The 24,818-nt window shown below is 34.9% G+C and overlaps 1 protein-coding gene across 1 annotated transcript in view; it reads right to left on the bottom strand.

Annotated features, from left to right (window-relative positions):
- Nucleotides 1-269: 269 nt before the first annotated feature.
- The window catches only part of MIB1 (MIB E3 ubiquitin protein ligase 1), a 137,371-nt gene continuing 112,822 nt past the window's right edge, over nt 270-24,818 (bottom strand). Inside the window, exons 16-21 of the mRNA XM_025429334.3 lie at nt 21,517-21,698; nt 19,579-19,771; nt 15,413-15,491; nt 11,810-11,923; nt 10,411-10,511; nt 270-6,742 (exon numbers count right to left, since the gene is read on the bottom strand). Of these exons, the coding sequence (XP_025285119.1) occupies nt 6,602-6,742; nt 10,411-10,511; nt 11,810-11,923; nt 15,413-15,491; nt 19,579-19,771; nt 21,517-21,698 (810 nt within the window). The 3' untranslated portion in view covers nt 270-6,601. The remainder of the gene's footprint in view (nt 6,743-10,410; nt 10,512-11,809; nt 11,924-15,412; nt 15,492-19,578; nt 19,772-21,516; nt 21,699-24,818) is intronic.

Here is a 24,818-nt window from a genome sequence, read left to right on the forward strand (position 1 = left end):
AGTTTTGTTTTAAAGGGGGAAAAAAAAAAAACTATTTGTCAAATGATCATTATTCAGCAATTACCTGAAATAATTTTTGGTGTCCTACTTTAATCCATGCTTTCATTCTATCTTATAAACTATCACTACTCTGTAATGCACCATTTAAAAGTTTTCACTGTCCGTAAATTTGGGAAATGCTACACTGTAAGACTAACAAATAATTTGAACTTCTGTGAAGGATGAATAAAAAATATGAATCAGATTTTGATAAAAAATATAAATCAGACTTTCTGAAATGTCTTTATTTTAAAAACCTACACAGTTTCAATTTAATAAAAAATATTGCCATGAAACATCTAATTATACAGCAACAGAAATACAGTTAGAGGTTATCAAAAAATAAATTCACAATTTTAAAGTTGGAATACATACGCTTTTTTCAAATAAACAATTAAAATATTTTGTTTCAGATGGTTTTCCTTCTTAAACATTCCAGATACACATACTGAATCTTTTGAACTAGAACCAGACAACCTCTCAATGAGAAATAATTGCTTCTATTAACTTGAAAAAAATAACTCCAAACCATTCAATTACTGATTTAGTCACAAAACACTAAAAAAGCCAAAGAAATCATTGCTTTAAAATGTTTATCTTTTGAAAATGAAATCTACATCTGAATTATGAAGAGGAATAAACTTTATATAGAAAAATTGAGTCTTCCTAACTGGTTGACTGATTTTCTATCAAATTTATCCTATGGAGACTACTTTCACAATATCCTGAAAGACTGTGTTAAAATATGAAAAGGTTCTTTGGCCCTTTAGATAGAGGTACCTTAAATGTAAACAACTGTAATGACAGCCTTCTAGATGTGGGCACCTATGTCTTATGTTGAGTTGAAGATGTATGTCCTTGTTTTTCAAACACATGGTAATTTCCTTTCCAATAATAGGTTTGATATACTGAGATATGTTTTCAATACCTTAAAAATCAAAATTCATATGAATACTTTCAAAAGATCAGAGAAAAGCACTATATAATATTACAGTGTAAGTTTTATTAATGGTAAATGTTTGCACTTATTTTTAAAAGCTTAGCTCTTGCTAAGTGTTTTTTAACAAAAGCTAAATAAGCAAGAATCATTTGCCATACAGAAACTATATTCACGAGCAAGACTAATCAAGTGGGAGCTAAAAAACACTGGAAAAAATACAAAGCAAAACATTCCTATGTGTCATTTAAACTGCTTTCTATCACACTGAATATACTGTATTTAGGATGACAAGCATACTGAAATTAACAGAACAATTTTGTGGATTCAGGCTAAGTAAGACTAGCATTAAGAAGAACATGCAATCCATGATTTCCTTAAAAAAAATATTTTTAAACCAAATCACTTAATAAAAGATCTTTTGTTCATGAGGGGAAGACAATCTGTGTTTACCAAACAGACTCTCCTTTCATATTAAAATAGCAAACTGTATGAACCCTAGCTCTTCTTCCCAGATGCTACCTATACATGACTTTGCATAATGACTTATAGAATTACTTTTCTGGTAACAGTGTCATGGCCATAAATATCAGTTTAAAAAAAAAACAAATATCAAGTGCAAATCTAGAAAACTTCCTTTAAAGAATTACCCAAACCCAGCACACATGCAGTATTGCTATTAACACAAGCTAAGCAATACATCTTATAAACGTGTGTGTGATGATGCACCCACACTAAAGACAGTCTTCTAAAAAGTTTTAGTAGTGTTGCCAAGTTAATAATTCTTTCAAGGCACTGAAGAATTATGTAGATGGATTTTCCAAAATATAATTAACAATTGCTTAAACTGTTACAAAGCCCTGAGTCAGAACTTCCAATAGCTTCCTGAAATTATAGATTTCAGACAAAATGGCCTGTTTATTTTATAGAAAATTACATGACCATTTTGCATTTTGGAGGAAAGAAGTCACGTTTATGAAACAAAGTCATGTAGACTGTACAGGAAAAGCAAAAATATTCAGCAATATTACCTTTCTTACACATTTTGTAGATGTCAGTCATAACCTGTAGTTATGGATTTACACGCAAAATTGATGTGGCAAGTCACCCTTCCTGTACCTACTGCTTAAATCCTCAACAACATAAAAATTCCAAATTGAACCTTGGGTTCTCATCTCTTCCTTAGTCACAAAAAAGAATAAAAGCTGGAAAAGTAATACTCTGACAGAAAAGGAGGTAGAAAATGCCAATGTAGCAACTTATGATTTTAATTCATCAGCTCCACTAACTCGTTCATATTTTCACACTCTAGTTTCATCCTCTACTAACCATTTATTAGTAAACTGAGTCTCAATCTAAAGGGTTTTCCCCCTCACTATAGCAAAGCAATGTACACGAGACAGCATTAAATAGTTTTTCCTCAAATTTAATGTTTTAAAGAAGTACAACTGTGATTATTAATACTGCTATAGTTTTTTATATATGTGTGTATATATAAATGTTAAAGTTCCAAGGCTATTATATAATTATCAAGTAATATCAGTAAGCATTCCTATCATAATATTCAAGCAAATAAAATTAGGTTGTGTTTTTGAGAGGAAAAAAATATTTTGAGACTGTTTCAAGGAGACTTAAAGACAACTGACATTTTCAACAAGGCACACAGTCTGTGAAAATCTATTACCTTCCCAATTCACTACAAATTTAAAACTAATTCTAATGTTTAAAATGTGTTCCCCCTTCCTCTGGCTCTAAACGAAGTAACAAACCCTTCCAATTAACAGACATTTAATACCAACTCAAATTATGATTTATAACAGCTGGGAGGAAGGGAATAAATTCTGTCATCCCCCAAATCTTAGGAACTTAAGGTTGACCATGACTTTAAATCTTGCAAACACAATTAAGATAATTCAAGTTGTTTCTTGATTTACATTTAATGAAAACTCTATTCAACTGGGGGGAGGAGAGTTAATGGGTATGGAGTTTTAATTCTGCAAGGTGAGGAAGTTCTAGATAGCTGTTGAACAACATGAATATACTTAACACTATTGACCTATATACTTAAAGATAGTGAAGATGGTAAATTTCATGTTGCATCTCTACCACAATAAAAAAATACAAAAAATTCTATTCCAAAATCTCAATTTTTACACAAACTATTTTACTATATCATTTTAGACACTCTGACAGGATAGGTGCTTTTCCTTTGGACTTTTTTAAAGCCAGACATATTAAACCATATAGTTTACAAAGCAACTGTCAATTAAATGACATTAAAAACTGGTTGAAAGACCTGTTTTATTATTCAATCAAGTATATTCTCTCTGCTTACTGCTTTGATGAAATCTACATGATTTTCTCAAATCCCTTTTTTCTCTAAATTCAAACACTGACAGCAACTCCTTACTCTCTATCCTACCCCATCACTAAGTCTCTTAGTTTGTAAGTGTAAATAATTCCTAGCCGAAAAGGGTTCAATTCAAAATTTATAACAAACAAGAACATGACCCAGCAAGCTTTGAAATTCGAATTGGACAAATCTTAAGCAGCATGCATTTCATTTCAATATGCTAAAATGCTCTTACAGGCTAAAGCCATCAAAGATACAAATTTAAGAATGGTATTTTCAACGTCATTAATTAATTATATGTCTCAGTAACCAGCTGGTCAATTTGCAATGTATAAAATTACAAACATCTTGTCCAATTATGATTTGGCCAGCTAAGCTAAACATTTGTCTAATATACTATTCTTACACTAATACAAAATGATCTCTTGAAAAGCCTTTTTGCTCCCAACAAAATTAAATACATATATAGTATAAGCAGTATGAATGTTAAACTATGTGAACAAAAACGATTAGAATAGCACCATCTGGTTAAGTTGTGTATGTGTTTCAGGCAACAAAGCTGATAGTCTTAGAGTAGAGGAGAAAATGTGGTAGGACTGAAGGGGCAAAGAGGGAATCCAAATGCTACTTAATGACAACTCTTCTGAAACATTGGGAAGAAATGTTATCAGTACCTTTGGATCCCTTCTTGACTACAGATTTCTTCAAATGTACAACTGCTGCACTAGAGATTCTGTGTGTGCTAAGATCCTGATCATTTTTCAATGTTGTGTATCTAGCCTCTGAGGCCCAATAAATACTTTTTCGAACAAATGAATGCTATGTTTTTTTTTTGTTTTGTTTTGTTTTTTTTTTAATGAGTCTAGGAAAAGTAAAAGCTCTTCTGAGGCACATGATAATGAGCTGATGAGAAGGAAACATACCTAACTGGGAAAGTGCTGCTGAGAGACATATAAGAGGTAGCATTTTCATAGTTAGAAGAAAGTCACTTAACTCAGTTCTTATCTTAATCTCACTCAAAAACACAAAATAAATTTAAAATAATTTTTCAGATGCTTGAAACACAAATAGAGAGACACCTATTCATTAAACAAATTTCAAAGTGGTACAAATATAGAAAATTCACAAGTACACAGCATTGTAATCATAGTGACCTTATGATTTTTTGTAATAGTTTATGTTATTGTATTTTTAATGTCGAAGATACAAACTAGTCTGGAAAAGGAAATTACCTTTTAGGGATGTAAGTTTAAGCACTGCAAGCTCCTAAGACAAAAAGGACTTAAGTAAAGTAGAGCTCTAGACCGTAAAATTCACTTGATGGCTGAACCATGCATGAGTCAGCCAGGTGTTCCCTCCTCTCCAACTGATCTAGTGGAAAAGAGATGGGCCGCCTATGGCATGGAAGAAAAAAAAAAAATCCTGACTTTTGCTATTTTCAAATCTAAAAGAAAATAGTCTGTTTCTTTAAGTGAACATCATGTCAGATGTTCTATCTTTCTGTAACTTTAAAATATGGCTTAAAAAATAGCCTCCGTGGCCCTTTATTAGATAACTGAATCCATATAAGTTTTCAAATTTAAAATTTATAAAAATTTTACTGTTCTAAATTCTAAGTTATTCAGCTAAACACAGATATGGAAGTACCAAGACTACAAAATCAGTCAGCAAAAGCTCACCACTGTTTTCATCAGGACTTGCAAAGGCAGCAGTCATTAAATTGCCAGGAATATTCTTAAATTGAGTTGTTGTAAAAAAACAAAACAAAACAAAACCAACCAAACAAAAAAAGAAAAAAAAAAAAAAAAGAAAGAACCAGAATCAAAGAACGGAAAAAAACACAAGATAGCTACATCCTTACGAATAAGCTTATACATAGTATATAGTAGACACCACTGTAAACAGGTGATATTTTTATAATCTAGCAGCAATGACCCCAAAACACTTATTTATATGTAGATTCATCCTAGATAAAGTAAGACTACTCATTCAGAGAGAAAAGATCAGATGCTCTAGAATCGGTTTGAGTTAAAAAAAACAACAAACTACAGATAATCAGACATATTTTTGTTAATGTCCTGGTCAATCTAAAGTAAGTATTTATTATTAGGTTACTTACTATGTCTTGGATACTACTGGCAATTTAACTAACATCCTCAATATGTAGGTATAAGGAGAGTGTTTTCTTTACAAGCCTTAGCAACTGAAAGAAAACAGAAGTAGGGCTTATGATGAAGGTAGAACCAGTAACACTGTCAGAATGAACAGATAAGGACAAGAAAAAGATTGCTGCCTTGGGACAATGCATTATCCTTCTCAGATCACTGTGGGTACTATTCAGTACATGAGAGAAGTTACATGGAACCTCAGAGACCCAAATAGGGCAACATTATTTCACTGGTCAGATCAAGCCTGGATAAGGAACCACAGGGAAAACTGAGGTATACTTTTCACAGACTTTTTTTTAAAGGCTGGGAAACAGAACAGTGTATAAATTAATATATATGAAAGGCAACTTTTAATGGTCAGTTAATAGGTACTCGTTTACTGGCCACTTCCCCCCACCTTAGTTCCCCAGTATGACTGCTTATTTTTCCTTTTCATGTCAATCATCTTGAAACTGGCAATTTGATTCAAGTTAAACAATTTTCCTTTTAAGTCTAGAAATGAGGCTAAATGCAAAGTCACTACTCTCATTTCATGCTTTCATTCAAAGAATTCAGAATCAATCATTTGCAGAACTTTTTTCTTAAAAAGATAATCCTCTCTTCAATATTAACCATGTAAAACCTGTATTATAATTTGTCACTTGATACATGTGACCTAATGGTTTGCCTTGCCCCATTCATTTGATGTATGACTGCTTTGAGTACCTATGTCAACCCACTGTGTAAAATCATGATTATTGAAGGATAGCTGATCATAAGGAACTACATTTGTTGAGGCCTAACAAATTTATAAACTAGAAGAAAAAATGCAACAAAAACCAAAAAACAGGAGATCCTTAAAGGATTTTTCCCTTAGAAGTGACAAGTAAATTGCCTATGAATTACATGGATTTGATGTTTCAAATTAAAAGAACCAAAAACAAAAAACACAACTTCAAACACTGTTTTATAGAGGTTTTTTGTTCTGGCACATTTACAGTCTAATTACACTCTAGAAAAAAAACTATGGTATTAAAAATCAATTCAATAGACCCTCCAACTAGCTTAATAGATTACTAAGAGCTCGTGACCAAATACTTCAGCTATGAAAACACACTGAGGTTCTTAATACAAAAGAATCCTTCGTTCAATAGCCTTGCGACAAATAGGACATTCACTCATTCGGTCTCCGCAGAGCTGGCATGTTCCATGGCCACATAGGAAAATCATATTCTTCAGCCGATCCAAACACACAGGGCACATGGTCTGGAATGTGAGATAACAAAGTAATAAATGCTGAAACATTTCATATTTTGAAACTGTAACATGTAACAACTTTGTAACATTTTCTTTTGTTGTTTCAATCTTTTGTCAGTCTAAAGTATAAAAACAAATTTTTTTAATTAAAAAATTTTAAATAGTTACAATGTCATCCCTATAAAATAGAAATATTGGTTGTACTGTCAGGACTATATCAAAGGCACTACAAATAAATACTATATAAAACAAAAAATGCCAATGCCAAAATCTACTAGGAAATGGATAAAAACAGCCACTTGCAGCCTAAGTCAGATTCCCCAACTCTGGGTACTATGCTATTCTTGTATGAAACTATGACCGTATTATCAGGACTACTGGAGAGAGAGGGAGCAATGTAGAGATGTCCGTAAAACCACAGGACATACACTATGATAGGATCTCAGCCCTATTGTCACTCCTACTTTAAAAACAAGGAAACTGGGACGCCTGGGTGGCTCCACGGCTGGGCACCTGCTTTCAGTTCAGGTCGTGATCCCAGGATCCAGGATTGAGTCCTGCATGGGGCTCCCTGCAAGGAGTGTGTTTCTCCCTCTGCCTATGTCTCTGCCTCTCTCTCTCAGTCTGTGTCTCTCATGAATAAATAAATCTTAAAAACAACAAAACAACAACAAAAAACACGAAACTGAGACTTCATGGGGCTAATAAACCCTTCCCCACAGCAGGCCACAATGTGAACTGGGGTCCTATGCCTCAGGGCTCTCACTCCAAAACATGCTTCACTGGATAATTTTCAATGTAGAACCCCCTTATGTTAAAAACCATAAGTCTTGGTTACATATTAATAAATGTAACCTCATGAACTCAGAATAATTACTAGAATGTTAGGTATACTTTTGTAAAAACACCCTAGGAAAGCTCATATATTCATTCACAAAAGAACATTTTATGCTTTATAAAAATATTTTACCTTAATATATCACAATACTTTGTTCTAAATTATACTTTTCCCCAAATAACACAGAAATGAAATAATTAAAAAAGGAGGTCTAGATTAATAAACTAGGCCTAAAGCCTACAAGAAAATGTAATGATCAACTTCAACAAAACCAGAGATCACTGTGGTGGGCAGGGGGAAAGAACTGTAATCTTTATTGTTAACCCCAGCCTTCTAGTGTATGTGCTGCTGAAGCGAGCACAAACCCCAGCCTTCTAAAGTAAATTTTCACACTTATCTAAAAGTTTGAGAAACAAAGCTGTAGAAAATTACATATTTTTTTATTTTAAAAAAGCCAAATGAAGCACTGGGTGTTATGCTATTATGTTGGCATACTGAACTCCAATAAAAAATACATACAAAATAAGTAAATAAATAAATATTCTGGGGGGGGAAAAAAGCCAAACGTGCCTTCTAGTGCCATTTAAATAGTTTCTTTTGCATTAAATTTTCACAAGTTATATACAGTTAATTAATAGCTCTTATTTCCAAAAGTAAACACATCTATGCAGCCTAGGTTAAGTTTCTTTGAGATTAATATATACTTATTACTACATGAAATTACACTGGAAAGATTGGAATAGAAATTTTGGAGAGAAATTGAAATAGAAAGATTGGAGATTTAAATTTTAAAAAGGATTATTTAGCTGCTTTGTCTTGGTAACCTTGAAGGATTCCCTGTAAGAAATCCCATCAATCCTCAGAAAATGAATCTTCTTGTGACTGTTTAAATATTTTAGTAATGAAATATGGTCATGAAGATTATTTACAGAAGACACTTCTTTGGAGTGCTAAACTTGGATAAAGGTAGAGCTGAATTTTTCAGGATCCATAGTAAGGCTCAGAAGCTGTCACTGTTCACTTTAAGAACAATTTTAATTCACAATTAGGGGATGAAATGCTTTTTTTGCAGAAGATATATTCAAAAATCAGGGATCCCTGCGTGGTGCAGCGGTTTAGCGCCTGCCTTTGGCCCAAGGCGCAATCCTGGAGACCCGGGATCGAATCCCACATCGGGCTCCCAGTGCATGGAGCCTGCTTCTCCCTCTGCCTGTGTCTCTGCCTCTCTTTCTCTCTCTGTGTGTGACTATCATAAATAAATAAAAATTTAAAAATTTTTTTTAAAAAATCAGTTTTACCTTCCAATAAGTGTCTTAGTGAAAAAGAAATGAGTTTCTAAGGAGCTTCAAGATTTTTGAAATGTTCTAATTTTATATTAGAATGAGCTAAATATGTTCCTATTTTTATGTTCCTACATAAGAACTGGAAAATCCATGTTTATCTTTACTTATTCATTACACAGTAAGTTTTACTGGTGCGAGATTTCAAAAGAAAACCTAGCTCAGTCACAGAGTTGTCATCTTTTCATATGAGTGTTTAAATTCCTAGTAAATATACATGTCTAATTCTAAATTACTGTATCTACCCATATTACTTATATCACAAGGGTCATTAGTTATCCTGACTCATTATTATGTCACTTTCTTATAAATTCAGTACGAGGACAAGAGAGATGATTAACAACTGTATGGCAACACTGATGTGATACCCAAACTAAAGAAATAATACCCTGTGCTTCTCAATTCTTTGGATCTGCTTTAATTGCTGGGACTAATGGTAAAGTGGGGACGGGGAGGCGGGGGACAGACTTTCTTACTATATATGTAAAAAGTTTTAACTAACTTCTTTATTTTACTGTTGCTGCTATTAAATATTGAGTAGATAAAAGAGTACATCTGTTGGCATGTATAAGTATGAAGAACAAGTTTAAAGGATAGAATGCTACCCTTTCTTTTGAAGCCTCTCCATACATCCTCGAATCTTTTCCATCTACCCCTCACTGATACCCACTATTCTAAATATTGCATTCTTCTTTCCTTTGCTTTTCTTTATGGGGTGGTGTGTGTGTGTGTGTGTGTGAGAGAGAGAGAGAGAGAGAGAGAGAGAGAATATATTTTCCTTTCTACTGAAGTATCACGTCTATACAGAAATGTGCACAAATCATAAACGTACAGCTTGATAACAGTTCACAAACTGATCAGATGTATGTAATCGGCACTTTATGTACCTCTCTATTGATTGAACACATCTGTACATTTTTTTTTACAAGTTTGCATCCCAAAACAATATCTTACTTACTTATACTATTATAATGACAAACTTTTCCAAAGTATTTTTAGTAATTTATATTCCCATCAGCAGTGTGTGAGTTATGCCTGCCTGCTATGTATTCTAACACTTTGTATTCTAACACTTTGTATTGACAATTTCTAACACTGAGTTTTCCATGCTGTCCGGTAGGTGAGAAAAGGCACCTCACTGTAGTTTTAGTTTTCATTTCTTCTTCTTTTTTAATGTAAGTTCTATGCCCAAAGTGGGGCCTGGACTCACGACCCCAAGAGTCCTAACTGCTCTACTGAATGAGTCAGCCAGGTGCCCCAATTTTCATTTCTTGATTACTAATCTGGTTGAATACTTTTCATGTTTATTGGTCACCTGTGCATTTCTTCTTTTAGAAGTGCCTGATTAAATCTTCAAATCATAATACTTTTTGCAAATATTCAAATATATAACTGACATCCTAATATGAACCTCACTTACTACATAAACGTTAGTTTTACAGAAAAATATTAAATCCATTTCTTAGAATCATCATTTACCATAAAGAAATCATTATTACCTGCTCTTTAATGTCCTGTAACTGCTGCTGCAGCTTTTGCACATCAGCATTGACATTGGTATTATCCTTGTCCTTTTGTAACACTGGAATATTTCCACTTGCTATACAATAGGAGTAAAATATTTTAATGTTATGACTTTTTTGACACATCAATGAATTTTTTATTTCTAAAATTATTACTGCTTTATTAAAAACACAAGACTATTAATAAAATCCTCCTTAAAATTTTTTCTCATTCATGGACAATAAGATACATTCACATTATACTCCTTCATTTATAGTCTTCAGAAAGAAATAAATTTGCACATTATTCTCTATTTATATTTAATTCAGCTAGACAACAATCAACATACAGATGTTTGGGTTTTCCGAGGCTCTACTTGGTTCCTTTGGCAAGCTCACAAATACATTTTATGCTTGTTTTCTCTGTTCTCATGTTGTACACAAACCCAAGGATGGAGGCAACACAACATTTTTAAGCCAGTTTTGGCAGCAGTAATTATAAAGTCTGTTAGATGACGTTTATGAGAACACACAAAAACCTAGGCTTCTTCCTTTATGCCCAACCCTCCTTGCTATTGATTGGAGAAGAGGAACTCCATGCAAGGAAAGCTGTGACCATCAGTGGGTCTGCTAAATGGAGGGAAATTTGTTTTTCCAACTTGTTTTTTGTTTTGTTTCCAACTTTTATTACTCTCTAGATTTTTACTTTTTTAACTCTAGTTAATTTGTCCCTGGGATTTTTATTCAACTCTACTGGTGATAAAGACCAAAAGCCCTGAGCAAAAGTGGTTACACTAAAGTTATTCCTCATGTGTACACAGAACAAAGAAATCAAAGATATAACCCAAGCTTGTATCCAGAGCAAAGTTGAAAAATACTTTATACAGCTGTTGTATTAAAATGTTGAAAGTAAATAATTTACTTTTCACCTTTCTACTTCTTGAGTTATACTTCAGTATATGTACAGTTACTCTGTCCCAAATAAACACTATACAGAATACTGACATGCACTAGGTAAAACCTGCTACACAAAGGAATGATGTGTTAATACTTGTGTAACTGAAAAAAAAATTGTAATATGCTGTTCTGCCAAGATATACTAAATTTAATCCTAAAAGAGCATATTTTCTTTAAGCAAGAATACAATGATTTTCTTTATATCATATATGGAAAGTTTCTTAAAAAATAAATGCTTATAGTTCTATGATCATAATGCAAGTTAGAAAAATATAATTTCAAGTTTCCTGTAACAAGAGCAAAACCCCACCCGTTCCTCTGTAGATTCAGGTCACATACCTTGTGCTTTACAAGGCAACAGTGTACTACACGTAAGACAAATGTTCATGGAAGTTCCAAACAGAAGGAAGTAAAAAAAAGCTCAAGAGAATACACTTACAGATGTCATCAGTGGCATCTTCTGAACTTTTCCCTCCACAACACATAATGAAAGGCACTCTTCGTTCAACTACTGCCCGACACTGCACACACTTTTTCATCAGGCTAGCACAGTCTGGAAAATAACAATAGGATACTTCTTATAAGAGACAAAACAAATAAGAGGGTCGCCTTTCTCTGCTCATTTTTGTAACTCAAATTTCACACTGAGATAAACATTAAACAAATTCTATGCATACACGATTCTACCTTTGTAAAATGTTATCAACCTATGAATGTATATTCTCCATAGGCAACCTCTAGAAGAGAGAAGCCCACTGTTACGAAAATAATGTCATTTTCTAATACATTAGAATAAATTGTTAAAGAGATTTTTGTGTTTTCTTAAATAAAATATTTCAAGATCTTAAGGTTGAAAATAAAGGAGGGAGATAATTTTCTTAAGTTTTAAGTAATAAAGAACTATAAAATTGCTCACATTATTTTCTAAACATACTTTCTATTATGAATAGCTTGTCTCTAAAACTCCTAAAATATGTTGAAGAATTCTCTTCCTTCTCTATCAAGTTGATGTAATCTAATAAGGAAATGGTTTAATAATTATTTTTTAATGTAGCAATCAAGAACATATAAAAAAATGTGTCAGAATGGACTTTCTGATATTTATATATCAGAGGAATGCTCTCTCATTCCAAAAAAGAAATACCTAGGTACAATTACAGGTTGTGGATTGTTAATTCTACATCTAAAGTTGCTAATTACTAAATAACATATAGTGCTTCAATATATCCTTTCCCATTAGCATTTACTATAGAAGTATACTCCTTAGTCTATGTACCAAGTGTTTTTATCATTTAAAAAACATGGAAGGATCCCTGGGTGGCGCAGCGGTTTGGCGCCTGCCTTTGGCTCAGGGCGTGATCCTGGAGACCCGGGATCGAATCCCACATCGGGCTCCTGGTGCATGGAGCCTGCTTCTCCCTCTGCCTGTGTCTCTGCCTCTCTCTCTCTCTCTGTGACTATCATAAATAAATAAAAATTAAAAAAATAAATAAATAAATAAAAAACATGGAAAATATAGGACAACCGTGACAGGTATCTAGGGATAATTTATGAACAAACACTAAACTTTAATAAGGCACAAAACCACCGACATGGACAAGATAAGGCATATACTCCTACTAGTGTTTAGGACAGACAAGGAATATCAAGGTTGATCTCATGTCAAGGACTAAACAGAGATGGGTCTGATGCTGGCTTATGCATGATGCACTAGGTAGGAGTAGAAATCTCATTTGAGATTTGTCTTCAATCTGAAGGCAGATTTTTTTCTTAAATTTAAAGGATTAATTTAAATGCCTCAATACATAATCACAATTATCTCAAATTCTTTTAACTATTAAGTTAGGTGGTTATATTTCTTCTATAAAATGTTTCTTCCTAAAAAAAAAAAAAAAAACTGTTTCTTCCTTCTGTCCAAAACAAATACAACCTCTCCTTCCTCTGTCCTGTCAAGGACATTTTATACTCTTCAAGGTTCCAATATTCTGCTTAACATTATTGGGATGGAAGTAATGGACTAAGTGCTTCACTGTACATTCCTAGAAAGAGGGGCATTTTCCACCTCAATTTTATCTTCCCAAGCAAATAAATGTTTAACAATGTGTCTGTACAATGGAGAAAACAATCTACTTCTTACAGTTTTTCTGAAGATCAATGAGGAAACACTAAAAGAGATTAAAATATCTGGTACAAGGGATGCCTGGGTGGCTTAGTTGGTTAAGGGTCTGACTCTTGATTTCGGCTCAGGTGATGATCTCAGGGTGATGAGATCGAGCCCCACACTAGGATCCATGCTGGGTGTGGAGCCTGCTTAAGATTCTCTCTCTCCTTCTGCCCCTCCCTGGACATTCATGCTCTCTTAAAAAAAAAAAAAAAATGTCTAGAGGCGCCTGGGTGGCTCAGTCAGTTAAGTATCCGCTTTTATCTCAGGTCATGATCCCAGGGTTCTAGATTGAGACCCACATCGGGCCCTCTGATCAGTGGGGAGCCTTTCTCCCTCCCCTGCTCCACCTGCTTATTCACTTTCTTTCTGTCAAATAAATAAGTAAAATCTTTATTAAAAAATGTCTGGTAAGAGTTCAGAACTTAATAAAAGCTGCTACTCTTGTTACATGTAAATACAAAGACAATGTAAAATCTTTGGGAAACTTCCAGGGAAAGTACTGCAGTAAGGCTTGAAAATATTATCAACTACTCATTATAACCAGCTTTTTAATTCTCTGTAGGTCTCACTCAGGTCCATGACAAGGGCCAGCAAACTATAGCCTACAAACCAAACCCAACCAGGTGCTTGTTTTTGCTAATTTTTTTTTTCAGGAGGCTCCACACCCAAAGTACAGCCCTAGGCACAGGGGCTTGAACTTACAACCCTGAGATCAAGACCTGAGCTGATATTAAGAGTCAGATGCTTACATGATTAACAGACTGAGCCATCCAGGCACCCCTACCCCATGCCTGTTTTGTAAGTAAAGTTTTAATGAAAAGCAGTCCCGCCTTTCATTGACATGTTGTCTACGGTTGTCTTTGCACTGTGACAGCAGAGTTAAATAACAGGAAAGAGTTAAGTGGGGTGCCTAGGTGGCTCAGTGGCTGAACATCTGCCTTTGGCTCAGGGCCTTGGCTCAGGGTGTGATCCCAGAGCCCAGGATGGAGTCCCGCATCAAGCCCCCCACAGAGAGCCTGCTTCTCTCTCTGCCTACGTCTCTGCTTCTCTCTGTGTGTCTCTCATGAATAAAATCTTAAAACAAAAACAAAAACAAAAAAAAGACAAAGAAAGAGGCAAATGTTGAACAGTACATGAATTTGAAAAGAACAAGAGGAGATATAAAAAGCAAAGGCCTAAGAGATATTTTAAAACATTACTTGAACTTTTAATATATTCTCCCAAAGAGACCTATCAGCTCTTCTGACATAAAGATGAAGAAAGGTTAACAAGGCCAGACATTATAGCCCCAAATAGTTGCTATAGGTGATTCAGTAGGAGGGGGAAGTTGCAGAAGAGGCAATATCACGGTGAAGATAAATGAAGATGTGCTACTTTATATGTGAAAAGGGCTAGACTAAAGGTTTCAAAATTCATTTTTGGAAATAAATTTCTATTGTGTATGAGAAGAATCATCTTGTGCTGATTTATATGAAATCAAAATGTGAGTCGGTAGAACAAGGAGAGACATAGGTGACATTATACATATAGTACAGAGGAAGAGACGGAAGGTACTAGAGAGGCCCACCAATGTTTTATATTCATGGGTTATTTTTTTTTTTAATTTTTATTTATTTATGATAGTCACAGAGAGAGAGAGAGAGAGGCAGAGACACAGGCAGAGGGAGAAGCAGGCTCCATGCACCGGGAGCCTGACGTGGGATTCGATCCCGGGTCTCCAGGATCGCGCCCTGGGCCAAAGGCAGGCGCTAAACCACTGCGCCACCCAGGGATCCCATATTCATGGGTTATTTAAAAAAAAAAAAACCTCCAAGTTATAATTTGTTTCATTTTCTATTTTTATAAAAACATTGAGTAAGTTTTGTGTAGGCTACTTACTCTCACAAGCACACATGTGTCCACAAGGTTGAAAAAGAACAGCTGCTTTCTTGTCAGAGCATACCACACATTCTTCAATCTACAAAAAAGACATTATACCACAAGTGTGAACATCTACAGATAAATCTCATAACTCTAACAGTGCATTTTGTATCCAAGTGTATTTCCTCTATAAGGCAGCAATCTCAGCACAGGAAACAATATGCATTCCTCCTCTGTCCTCTACTCTCTTGGTTACTCATCTTTCCACCTTTATATACCCTGGCCCTTCACAGGTCCTATGTCAATGTTGATCTCGCTCTGTCCCAAAGAATGATAAAGAAAACTTCGTTTCCTTTGTGGTCAGAAAGACCAGAAAAGACTTTAATTAAACAAAACAAAACAAAACAAAACAAACACTATTTTGACATAAAAATTAAAAAAACAAATAAAGAAGTATAAAAATAAATATAAGATAAGCTAGATTTCTAATATTAATAAAAAACCCAGCCAGATTCACAGAATGCTAGATCCCAAGTGGTATTTTTCTGTCTATCTACATCTGAGGAACTTTTCCGGGACTTGGTCAGTTCCCCCATGCTGGTGGGAGATCATGGCTTTAGGCTGCTCTTTCTACCTAATCTCTGAAGCCACAAGTCTTACATAACCTGTTCAGAATTTCCCTCAATTTTACCTCCTCTTCATCTCCACTTCATCTGAGTGTTGAGTGCATAGCTATTTCTTAATCTTGGCTCTTGGCTTTTCTCACCCCCATCCTGTCCCACTGCCCTTGCTTCACATCCATCTGTCACCTGTTCTCCTTCTTTCTGATACACACTGACATTCACATTCACCCATATCTTGCACCATTTAATATTACTGTCCAAAAAGGATCACTCACCTATCACTTCACCTAAATATTGCATACATGCTCTTTCTATGGGCTTTCGTAACTTATATCTTGCATGTACATAGAATTTCTGTAGCTGAATAACAGGAGAAAACCGTAAGACGTGGCTTGTTGAGATCTTTGTATTCCTGGATTCAAATTGCAGCTCCAATAATAACAAATTATCTAAAACATTGTTGGGCCACAGCTCTTTTTATCTGAATGATAAAGAATAACCTTTCTTCATGGGATAGTAAAGGATAAATGAGATATTATGTGTGGAGTGTTTATTTCAAAATCAAACATAAAATCAGTGTCCAATGCATAATTCTCTTCTCCTCTCTATATAATGATGTGCTATTTCTTTAAAAGATTTCCTTTTTTTTTCTTTAAAAGATTTCCAATGCAATTGTTTATACATCTCAATTGTTTTTTTTTTTTTTTTTTTTAATTTTTACTTATTTATGATAGTCACAGAGAGAGAGAGAGAGAGAGAGGCAGAGACACAGGCAGAGGGAGAAGCAGGCTCCATGCACCGGGAGCCCGATGTGGGATTCGATCCCGGGTCTCCAGGATCGCGCCCTGGGCCAAAGGCAGGCGCTAAACCGCTGCGCCACCCAGGGATCCCTATACATCTCAATTGTAAATAAAGAGTTTAAAATAATCTAGCAAATTGATTTAAACAGTCATTTACTTACCAAATCCCCTAATAAATATGAAGAAAATCTTTGTAGCCTTAGCTTTTTTCCCCTTTGAATTTTTTCCTCAGGTTATTTTTTTCCCCCTCAGGTTATATTCCCAGGAATGGAATTACTAAGTAAAGTATGTTTATTATAATGGCTCATAAATATTGTCAGGACAGTCCTTCAAAAACATGAACCCATTTAGTAAGCCTCCAGCAGTGTTTAAGAGAGTGCCCATTTTCCACTTTCCTAGCTAGCATTTTTTAAATTTCACTTATGCTAATTTGATAGGAATGGTTAATGGTAATTCATAATTTTTTATTTATATTTCTTTAATTGCTAAAGTGATGAGGCTTGTTTATTCCCCCTTCCTCTCTAAATACTAGTTTTGTAATTTGTTTCATCTTTAATGAAGATGTTCATTATCCTTTAACCACTTGGGGTCACTATTTCTTTATATCCAAAGGCTCTGCAGCTAACCTGTCAGATCTATTTGGTGGGTATATTACTTTTTCTACTTTTCTACAGGTTTGAAAATTTCATCATTTGAAAGTCAATGTAACAGCCCCCTAATTCTTGGAATTCAGAAGTGGTCTAAAAAGGAATGACAGCATATTCCTCCCTCTCTAGCTCTCTGTTGCATCAATCTTCCTTCTGTAGACACTTCTAAATTATGTCTGTGTATCATCACACAGGGGAAAGAACAAGGACTTAAGAATCAAGAGACCTGGGCAGCCCTGGTGGCGCAGCGGTTTAACGCCGCCTGCAGCCCGGGGTGTGATCCTGGAGACCTGGGATCGAGTCCCACATAGGGTTCCCTGCATGGGGCCTGCTTCTCCCTCTGCCTGTGTCTCTTGCCTCTCTCTCTCTCTTTCTATGTCTCTATGACTAAATACATTTTTAAAAAATCTAAAAAGAAAAAAAAGAAAGAATCAAGAGACCTGCATTTAATATTCTGGGTATGCTTCTCTGAGCTTCAGTTTTTTTCAACTGTGAATCCTAGAGCTGGACTAGATGACCAGTAAGGGTTATTCTGTATCTAAGACTTTGCTGCTGGCAGGCAATGTGGGGCTCTCAACTCATTTTACATCTCTCTTAAAGTACCTACAACATCCTATATGGCAGAGTAGCTTTTAATCTAAGTCATAGTTTACCAGCAGATTACATATTTTTAAGAAGGGAATTATATACACTTCGCTCTTGACTATAAAGCAAGTGCTCAATAAAGATTTGTTGAAATAACACTTAATCTACACAAAAAGTTTCAAGTGCAACAGCAGATTATACAGATCTAAAAATAAGAGAATGGCTGAAATTCATTCTGATGCAGTCCTAAACTGTTGTTTAGTGAGCAGGTAACTAAATCAAATTGTAAGTACCAAGTAGAATGATCTTCATCAATTAAGTACAGATGACACAGATATAACACACATAAAATGCCAACAGAGTACCTGCAGACAGTTAAGTGCTGTGAGTTCACCCTTCCCACCTTTACAAAGGGACTCAGCAGCTATGTGCCTAATGCTGCTACTCCAGGATCTCCTATCCAAAAATAACTTCCCTGTACTTTTTCTGGTGCCAAAAATTCTTCTTCTGGATCATAGAAAACATCCAGTCTTAGAAGGTTCCCTATGAAAATGTAAAAAGCCCTGGCAACGTAATACCTTTTAAGTCACTGTCAACTAATTCATTATAAGAATTAATGCTAGCTCCTTTCTAATTAATGAAGGTAAATGAATAGCTTAAGAAACATCAGGGGAAAATGAAGCAAATAAAAAGAAAGGAATAAAAAAAAGAGTATAAACTTCATAAGTGAAACCAAAGAAAACCAAACATATCTTCCGGTTTAAACTACTCACCTTAAAAGAAATCATTTGTAAGAAACTTAAATCTCATTTTACCCACACATACGAAAAAACTAAAAGGAAAATCAATTATTTCAGTACAAACCAAATGGGTAAGACGGTACAGTTATGATAAAGCACTGAGTTACACAGAAAAAGAATGAAACCGGAAACCCAGAAAATACTACTTCTCAAAAAGCAGAGTCAGACAAGATCAAAAGTTCAGAGTGGATACAGAATTGGCTTTCATTAACAACAGGATGATCAGACTTTATTTGCCTCTTGGTAGGACACAATACAAAGTGAGTAGCATCATCCGTGAGAATTTCTTGCCAAATTCTTTAAGCTGACTCTAAACAAGACATTAGATCTAACTTCCAATTTACAGGAAACACAGAGGAAAAAGAAACAAACAACACCATGATAAAACAAATCCAAAATGTGTGACATTTTACCAAACGACAACAGAACTGGTCAAATATGAGTCCATGTACTCAAAATAACTACAATAAAAAATGGAATTAAGTACATCTTTAGGTTATAAGAGCCTTTGACAGCAAAAGAGTAGATCAATTTTATTTTTAACTTCTATAGTTTACACTTAAATAAGGAAACTCAAAACTGTTCTCTTGATAAATATATAAATTATACATTCTTGTATTTAAATCATTCTTAGAAAGAATGAAATTTAATATATGGCATCATATAATCTTATTTATAGTCTCAAAGAACTTCATAAAATGATAAAATATTGTATTAAAAATATATTACCTTTGTCCTGGACTGAACTTGTTCTTTACAGATGAGGCATTTCTTGACTCGTGGAGAACATAAAGAACAGGTAGCAATATGTCCACATGGGCCAAAAAGAGTATCTCTCTTCATATCTGAACACACCATGCACTCTTCCAAAGTTTCAGAATCATTACTAATCATAGAAGGACTTCGAGAACCCACCTGGCCACTAATAAAAGAAAATATTTATAATCAATCCTATCAGAATATTTATATTAATTAAAATGCTTTTAAAAAAATCGGCAGCATCATTAGTATACATAAAACAGCTTTAGTTATGTTAAAAAAATTAAGCTGTAACATCCATATAAGAAATAGTATATGCTATATTTTTCTATTTATATACACCTCTGCATCTTTATGTACTTCTAATACTATTCAAATTTTAAACTGAATAGCTCACCCAATGGAAAAGGGTGAATCTTCTTCTAACAGAGAAATCAAAAACATTACTCACAAAAAAATTGACATAAACACAGTTTCACTCAGAATCTGTTTTATCTATAACAGACCCAGCAGAGAAGGGCAGAGAAATAAAACAAAAATTCTAGCTAGAGCCCACATTAGTTTCCTTAACTACAGGCAGAATGAAGCATCATCAAAGTCCATAACTGACATGCACTGTGGAAAACATGTCATTGCAGCTGCTGTTCAGACATTTCTCTAAATGTATCCTTGGGGAGCAGAAAACTCTACTATGGAAAGACAGAACTCATCTATAAATAAATAGATACAAGACACAGAAGTACATATATAAGACCAACTACAGCTATAAAAAGGGGATACGATTTTACGATTTCTACCACAATCTTCAGAAACTCACGAATACCCATGCATGCACACGCAAAGGGACTTTATCTTATACAGCGGTTAGTTATTACTGCAGAAATTATAGTGGATTCTATATTTTTTGATGCACACTGACATTTTGTAATAGGATTTTATGTTCCTTAAGGATACACTTAGAGAAATACATATACCTCATTATGTTAATTTTCCCATTAACACAGCTCTATGTATGGATTCCAAAGAGAAGCCATTTATCACTATACCCAAATTATAAAAGAGGCAAGAAACACAAGATTAAAGGACAACTACTGAAATGTTCAGTGACAAGAACCAAGTAGAAAGGGCAATAATAGATACACAGTACCATTTAGATTAAAAAAAAAAAATGTAACGAAATATACATCTTTGTATGTCTACAGTATCTCATAAGAAAATCAGTTGCATTATAAATAACTAAAATCACTGATATATTTTACTTTTAGAAAAGAAGACAAGTATGAAATCATTTTTAGAGACAACTCTATGAGGAATTGGTTCTTTCTTTCTTTTTTTTTTTAATTTCTTTTTATTGAGTTCAATTTGCCAACATATAGCATTACACCCAGTGCTCATCCCATCAAGTGCCCCCCTCAGGAATTGGTTCTTTCATGTGTTCATTCTTTCAAATTCTTTCAATCCTTCAGTGATACTTAAGTGAATACCTGTCAGGCAATGTGCAGTGTGCTAGAATTACTAAATTATCACAGGGTTTTTGTAAGATACACCTTACTGGTAAGCATGTAAAAAAGTCTATTAAAAGTTTTAAATACATCTAACATTAATCACAGCAACTTCACTAGTAAGGCTTTTTCTTATAAATTCCTCTAATATGTAGGAGTACTGGAAGATCAAACTGGTTTAGAAAAGTTTCTTAGCATTTATTATGCATAAAACATCATATTCAGTAATGTAGAAAATACCACATAAGAGACATAGTGCCTGTAGGAAAATTTTTAAGGAAGAAAGTGTCAACACAAAGATGATGAGCAAAGACAAAGACATTTTCAAGTAATCAAGTCCTCCATTATGAAACCACATGGTACTTTATACAGAGAGAATATTTTTATGATAATAAATGATACAAACCTGACTTTTTCCTTATGACACTTTGCCAGTGCTTTGCAGAGACTTGGATCAGGACAGAGATCAAGCGGCGATTGACCTTTCTTATTTCGAATGCTAAGATCAGCACCATTGGCAGCCAAAAAACAGGCAATAGACGCTGCACTCTTCTTCTCTGCCCCCTGGGTACCAAGTCCCATTATTAACTGAAATCAAATGAAAAGAGTCATGATTTTCTCCTTGAGAATCAATTCTCACCACCAAATATGTGTGTGCATGTATTATACAAAATAGACACATTATTATACAAAAATACATGTCTGGAAAGAACTAATGGCTTACGCAGATATGGTGGGCCTTTATGAGTTGCAGTCCTAATATCTATTCCCCTCTTCACTCCAGTTTTCTCAGGTATATAGCTTGAGAACTCTCTAGTTTTACAGGTGGACCAAAAAAGGCTAAGGCCAGTCAGATATCCACCTCATCTATGTGATTAGTTCAGGGATGACAAAATCAGGTCAATTAGGCCAATAAGACCCTAGAACAGGACTTCTGATGGACATATTGAGGAAATAGTAGTCCCTTCTCTCTCTCTCTCTCTATTTATTTATTCATTCATGAGACACACACACACACAGAGGCAAAGACATAGGCAGAGGGAGAAGCAGGCTTCCTGCAAGGAGCCCAATGTGGAACTTGATCCCAGGACCCCGTGATCATATCCTGAGCTGAAGGCAGATGCTCAACTGCTGAGCCACCCAGGCATCCCAGTAGTCCCTTCTCTACTCAATTTAGCTCTGGAGGTGCTAATAACGAACATGAAATAGTAAGAGGAGAGATGAGAGAGAAATGAGGCTTAGTTCCTTGGTTCCAATACCAAGGAACTGAGCCAAGAAATGGAAGAGGAAATAAAGCAGGTTCTGATGTCATATGAGCTACTGATTCAAACATGTTCTCAAACATCCATAGAGCATCTACAATGGACCAACTACTACTTTTAGCACTTTCTATGAATTCACTCATTTAATCTTTACAATAACTATATGGAGGTAATTATTCCACTCCCTTATAAAATGAGAAAGGAGGCACACAGGAGTTAAGAGAATTTACCAATGGTTATATAGAAAGGCAGCAATTCTAAAACACCTTGGTCTCAGAGCCCCTTCACATTCTTAAAAATGATTCTAAAATTCACATGGAAAGGTGAAAGACTTAGAATACTCAAATGACCTTGAAAAAGGAGAAAAAAGTTGGAGGACTTTTACCTGAATTGAATGATTATTATAAAGCTAAAGTAATAAAGACAGAGGGTTGGTATCACATAGTTAAAGACACAGATTAAAAGAATACAGGATCCAGGAAGGCTCACATATACGGTTAACTGATTTGTAATAAAGGCACAACAGGCAACTCAGTAGAAAAGGTCTTTTCAACAAATGGTGGTCAAATAACTGGAATATCCATAAGACAAAAAATGAACTCGTATTCATACTTCATACCATATATAAAAATTAAATGAGGGACGCCTGGGTGGCTCAGTGGTTTAGTGTCTGCCTTTGGCTTAAGGTGTGATCCTGGGGTCCTGGAATCAAGTCCCACATCGGGTTTCCTGCATGGAGCCTGCTTCTCCCTCTGCCTGTGTCTCTACCTCTCTCTCTCTGTCTTTCATGAGTAAATGAAATAAAATAAAAATTAACTCCGAATGAAACACAGTCTGATGTTAAGACCTAAATGTGAGACAGAATCCAACAAAATGCTAGAGAACACAGGTAGCAAACTCTTTGATCTCGGCCACAGCAACTTCTTGCTAGACATGTCTCCAGAGTCAAGGGAAACAAAAACAAAAATGAACTACTAGGACTTCATGAGGACAAAAAGCTTTTGCACAGCAAGGGAAACCATCAACCAAACTAAACGGCAATCTACCAAATGGGAGAAGATACTTGCAAATGACAAAGGGCTAGCATCCAAAATCTATAAAGAATTCATCAAATTCAACATTAAAAAAATAAAAAAATCCAGTTAAGAAATGAGCAGAAGACATGAACAGACATTTCTCCGAAGACAAATGGCCAACAACATGAAAAAAAGGCTCAAATCAGGCATTATCAGGGAAATACAAATCAAAACCACAATGAGATACTACCTCACACCCGTCAGAATGGCTAAAATTAACAAGTCAAGAGACAAGAGTTGTTGGTGAGGATGTGGATAAAGACAGAACTTTCTTACACTGCTGGGGGGAATGCAAACTGGTACAGCCACTCTGGAAAAACAGCAGGAGGTTCCTCAAAAAGTTAAAAATACAACTACCCTATGACCCAACAAGTGCACTACTAGGTATCTATCCGAAGGATGCAAACATAGTGCAAAGGGGCACCTATACCCCAATATTTATAACAGCAATGTCCATTAGAGCCAAGCTATGGAAAAAGCCCAGATGTCCATCGATGGAAAAATGGATAAAGATGATGCAGTGTGTATACAAACACAAACACAAACACACACACACACACACACACACACAATGTAATATTACTCAGCCATCAATAAGAATGAAATCTTGCCACTTGAAACGGCCTGGCTAGAACTAGAGGGTATTATGCTAAGTGAAGTAAGTCAGTCAGAGAAAGACAAGTACTGCATGATTTCACTTATATGTAGAATTTAAGAAACAAAACTGATGAACACAGGTGAAGGGTAGGAAAAATAAAATAGGTTAAAAACAGAGAGACAAACCATAGGAGACTCTGAACTATTATAGAGAACAAACTGTGGATTGCTGGAGGGGAAAAGGGTAGAAGGATGGAATAAACTGGGTGATGGGCATTAAGGAGGGCACTTGATGTAAGGAGCACAGGTGTTTATAGAAGACTGACAAATCACTAAATTCTACCCTGAAATTAATGATATACTATATGTTAACTTGATTTCAAAAGGAAAAAAAAAGAATCATAGTTCTAAATGTAACAGCTAAAACTTAATAAACTTCTAGTACAAAAGAGGAGAAAACCTTAGTGATCTGGGTTTAGCAAAGATTTTTCAGAAAGGACACAAAACACAAACAATGAAAGAAAAATTTATAAATCAGACTTCATCAAAATTAAGAATTTCTGGGGATACCTAGGTGGCTCAGCGGTTAAGCGCCTGCTTCAGCTCAGGGCGTGATCCTGAAGTCCCGGGACCGAGTCTACATCAGGCTCCCTGTATGGAGCCTGCTTCTCCCTCTGCCTATTCTCTGCCACCCGCCCTGTGTCTCTCATGAATAAATAAAATCTTAAAAAAAAAAAAAAAAAGAATTTCTGCTCTTCCAAAAACACTATTGT

The sequence above is a fragment of the Canis lupus genome, chromosome 7 (assembly GCF_003254725.2).
Source record: "Canis lupus dingo isolate Sandy chromosome 7, ASM325472v2, whole genome shotgun sequence".
Taxonomy (NCBI): Eukaryota; Metazoa; Chordata; class Mammalia; order Carnivora; family Canidae; genus Canis; species Canis lupus.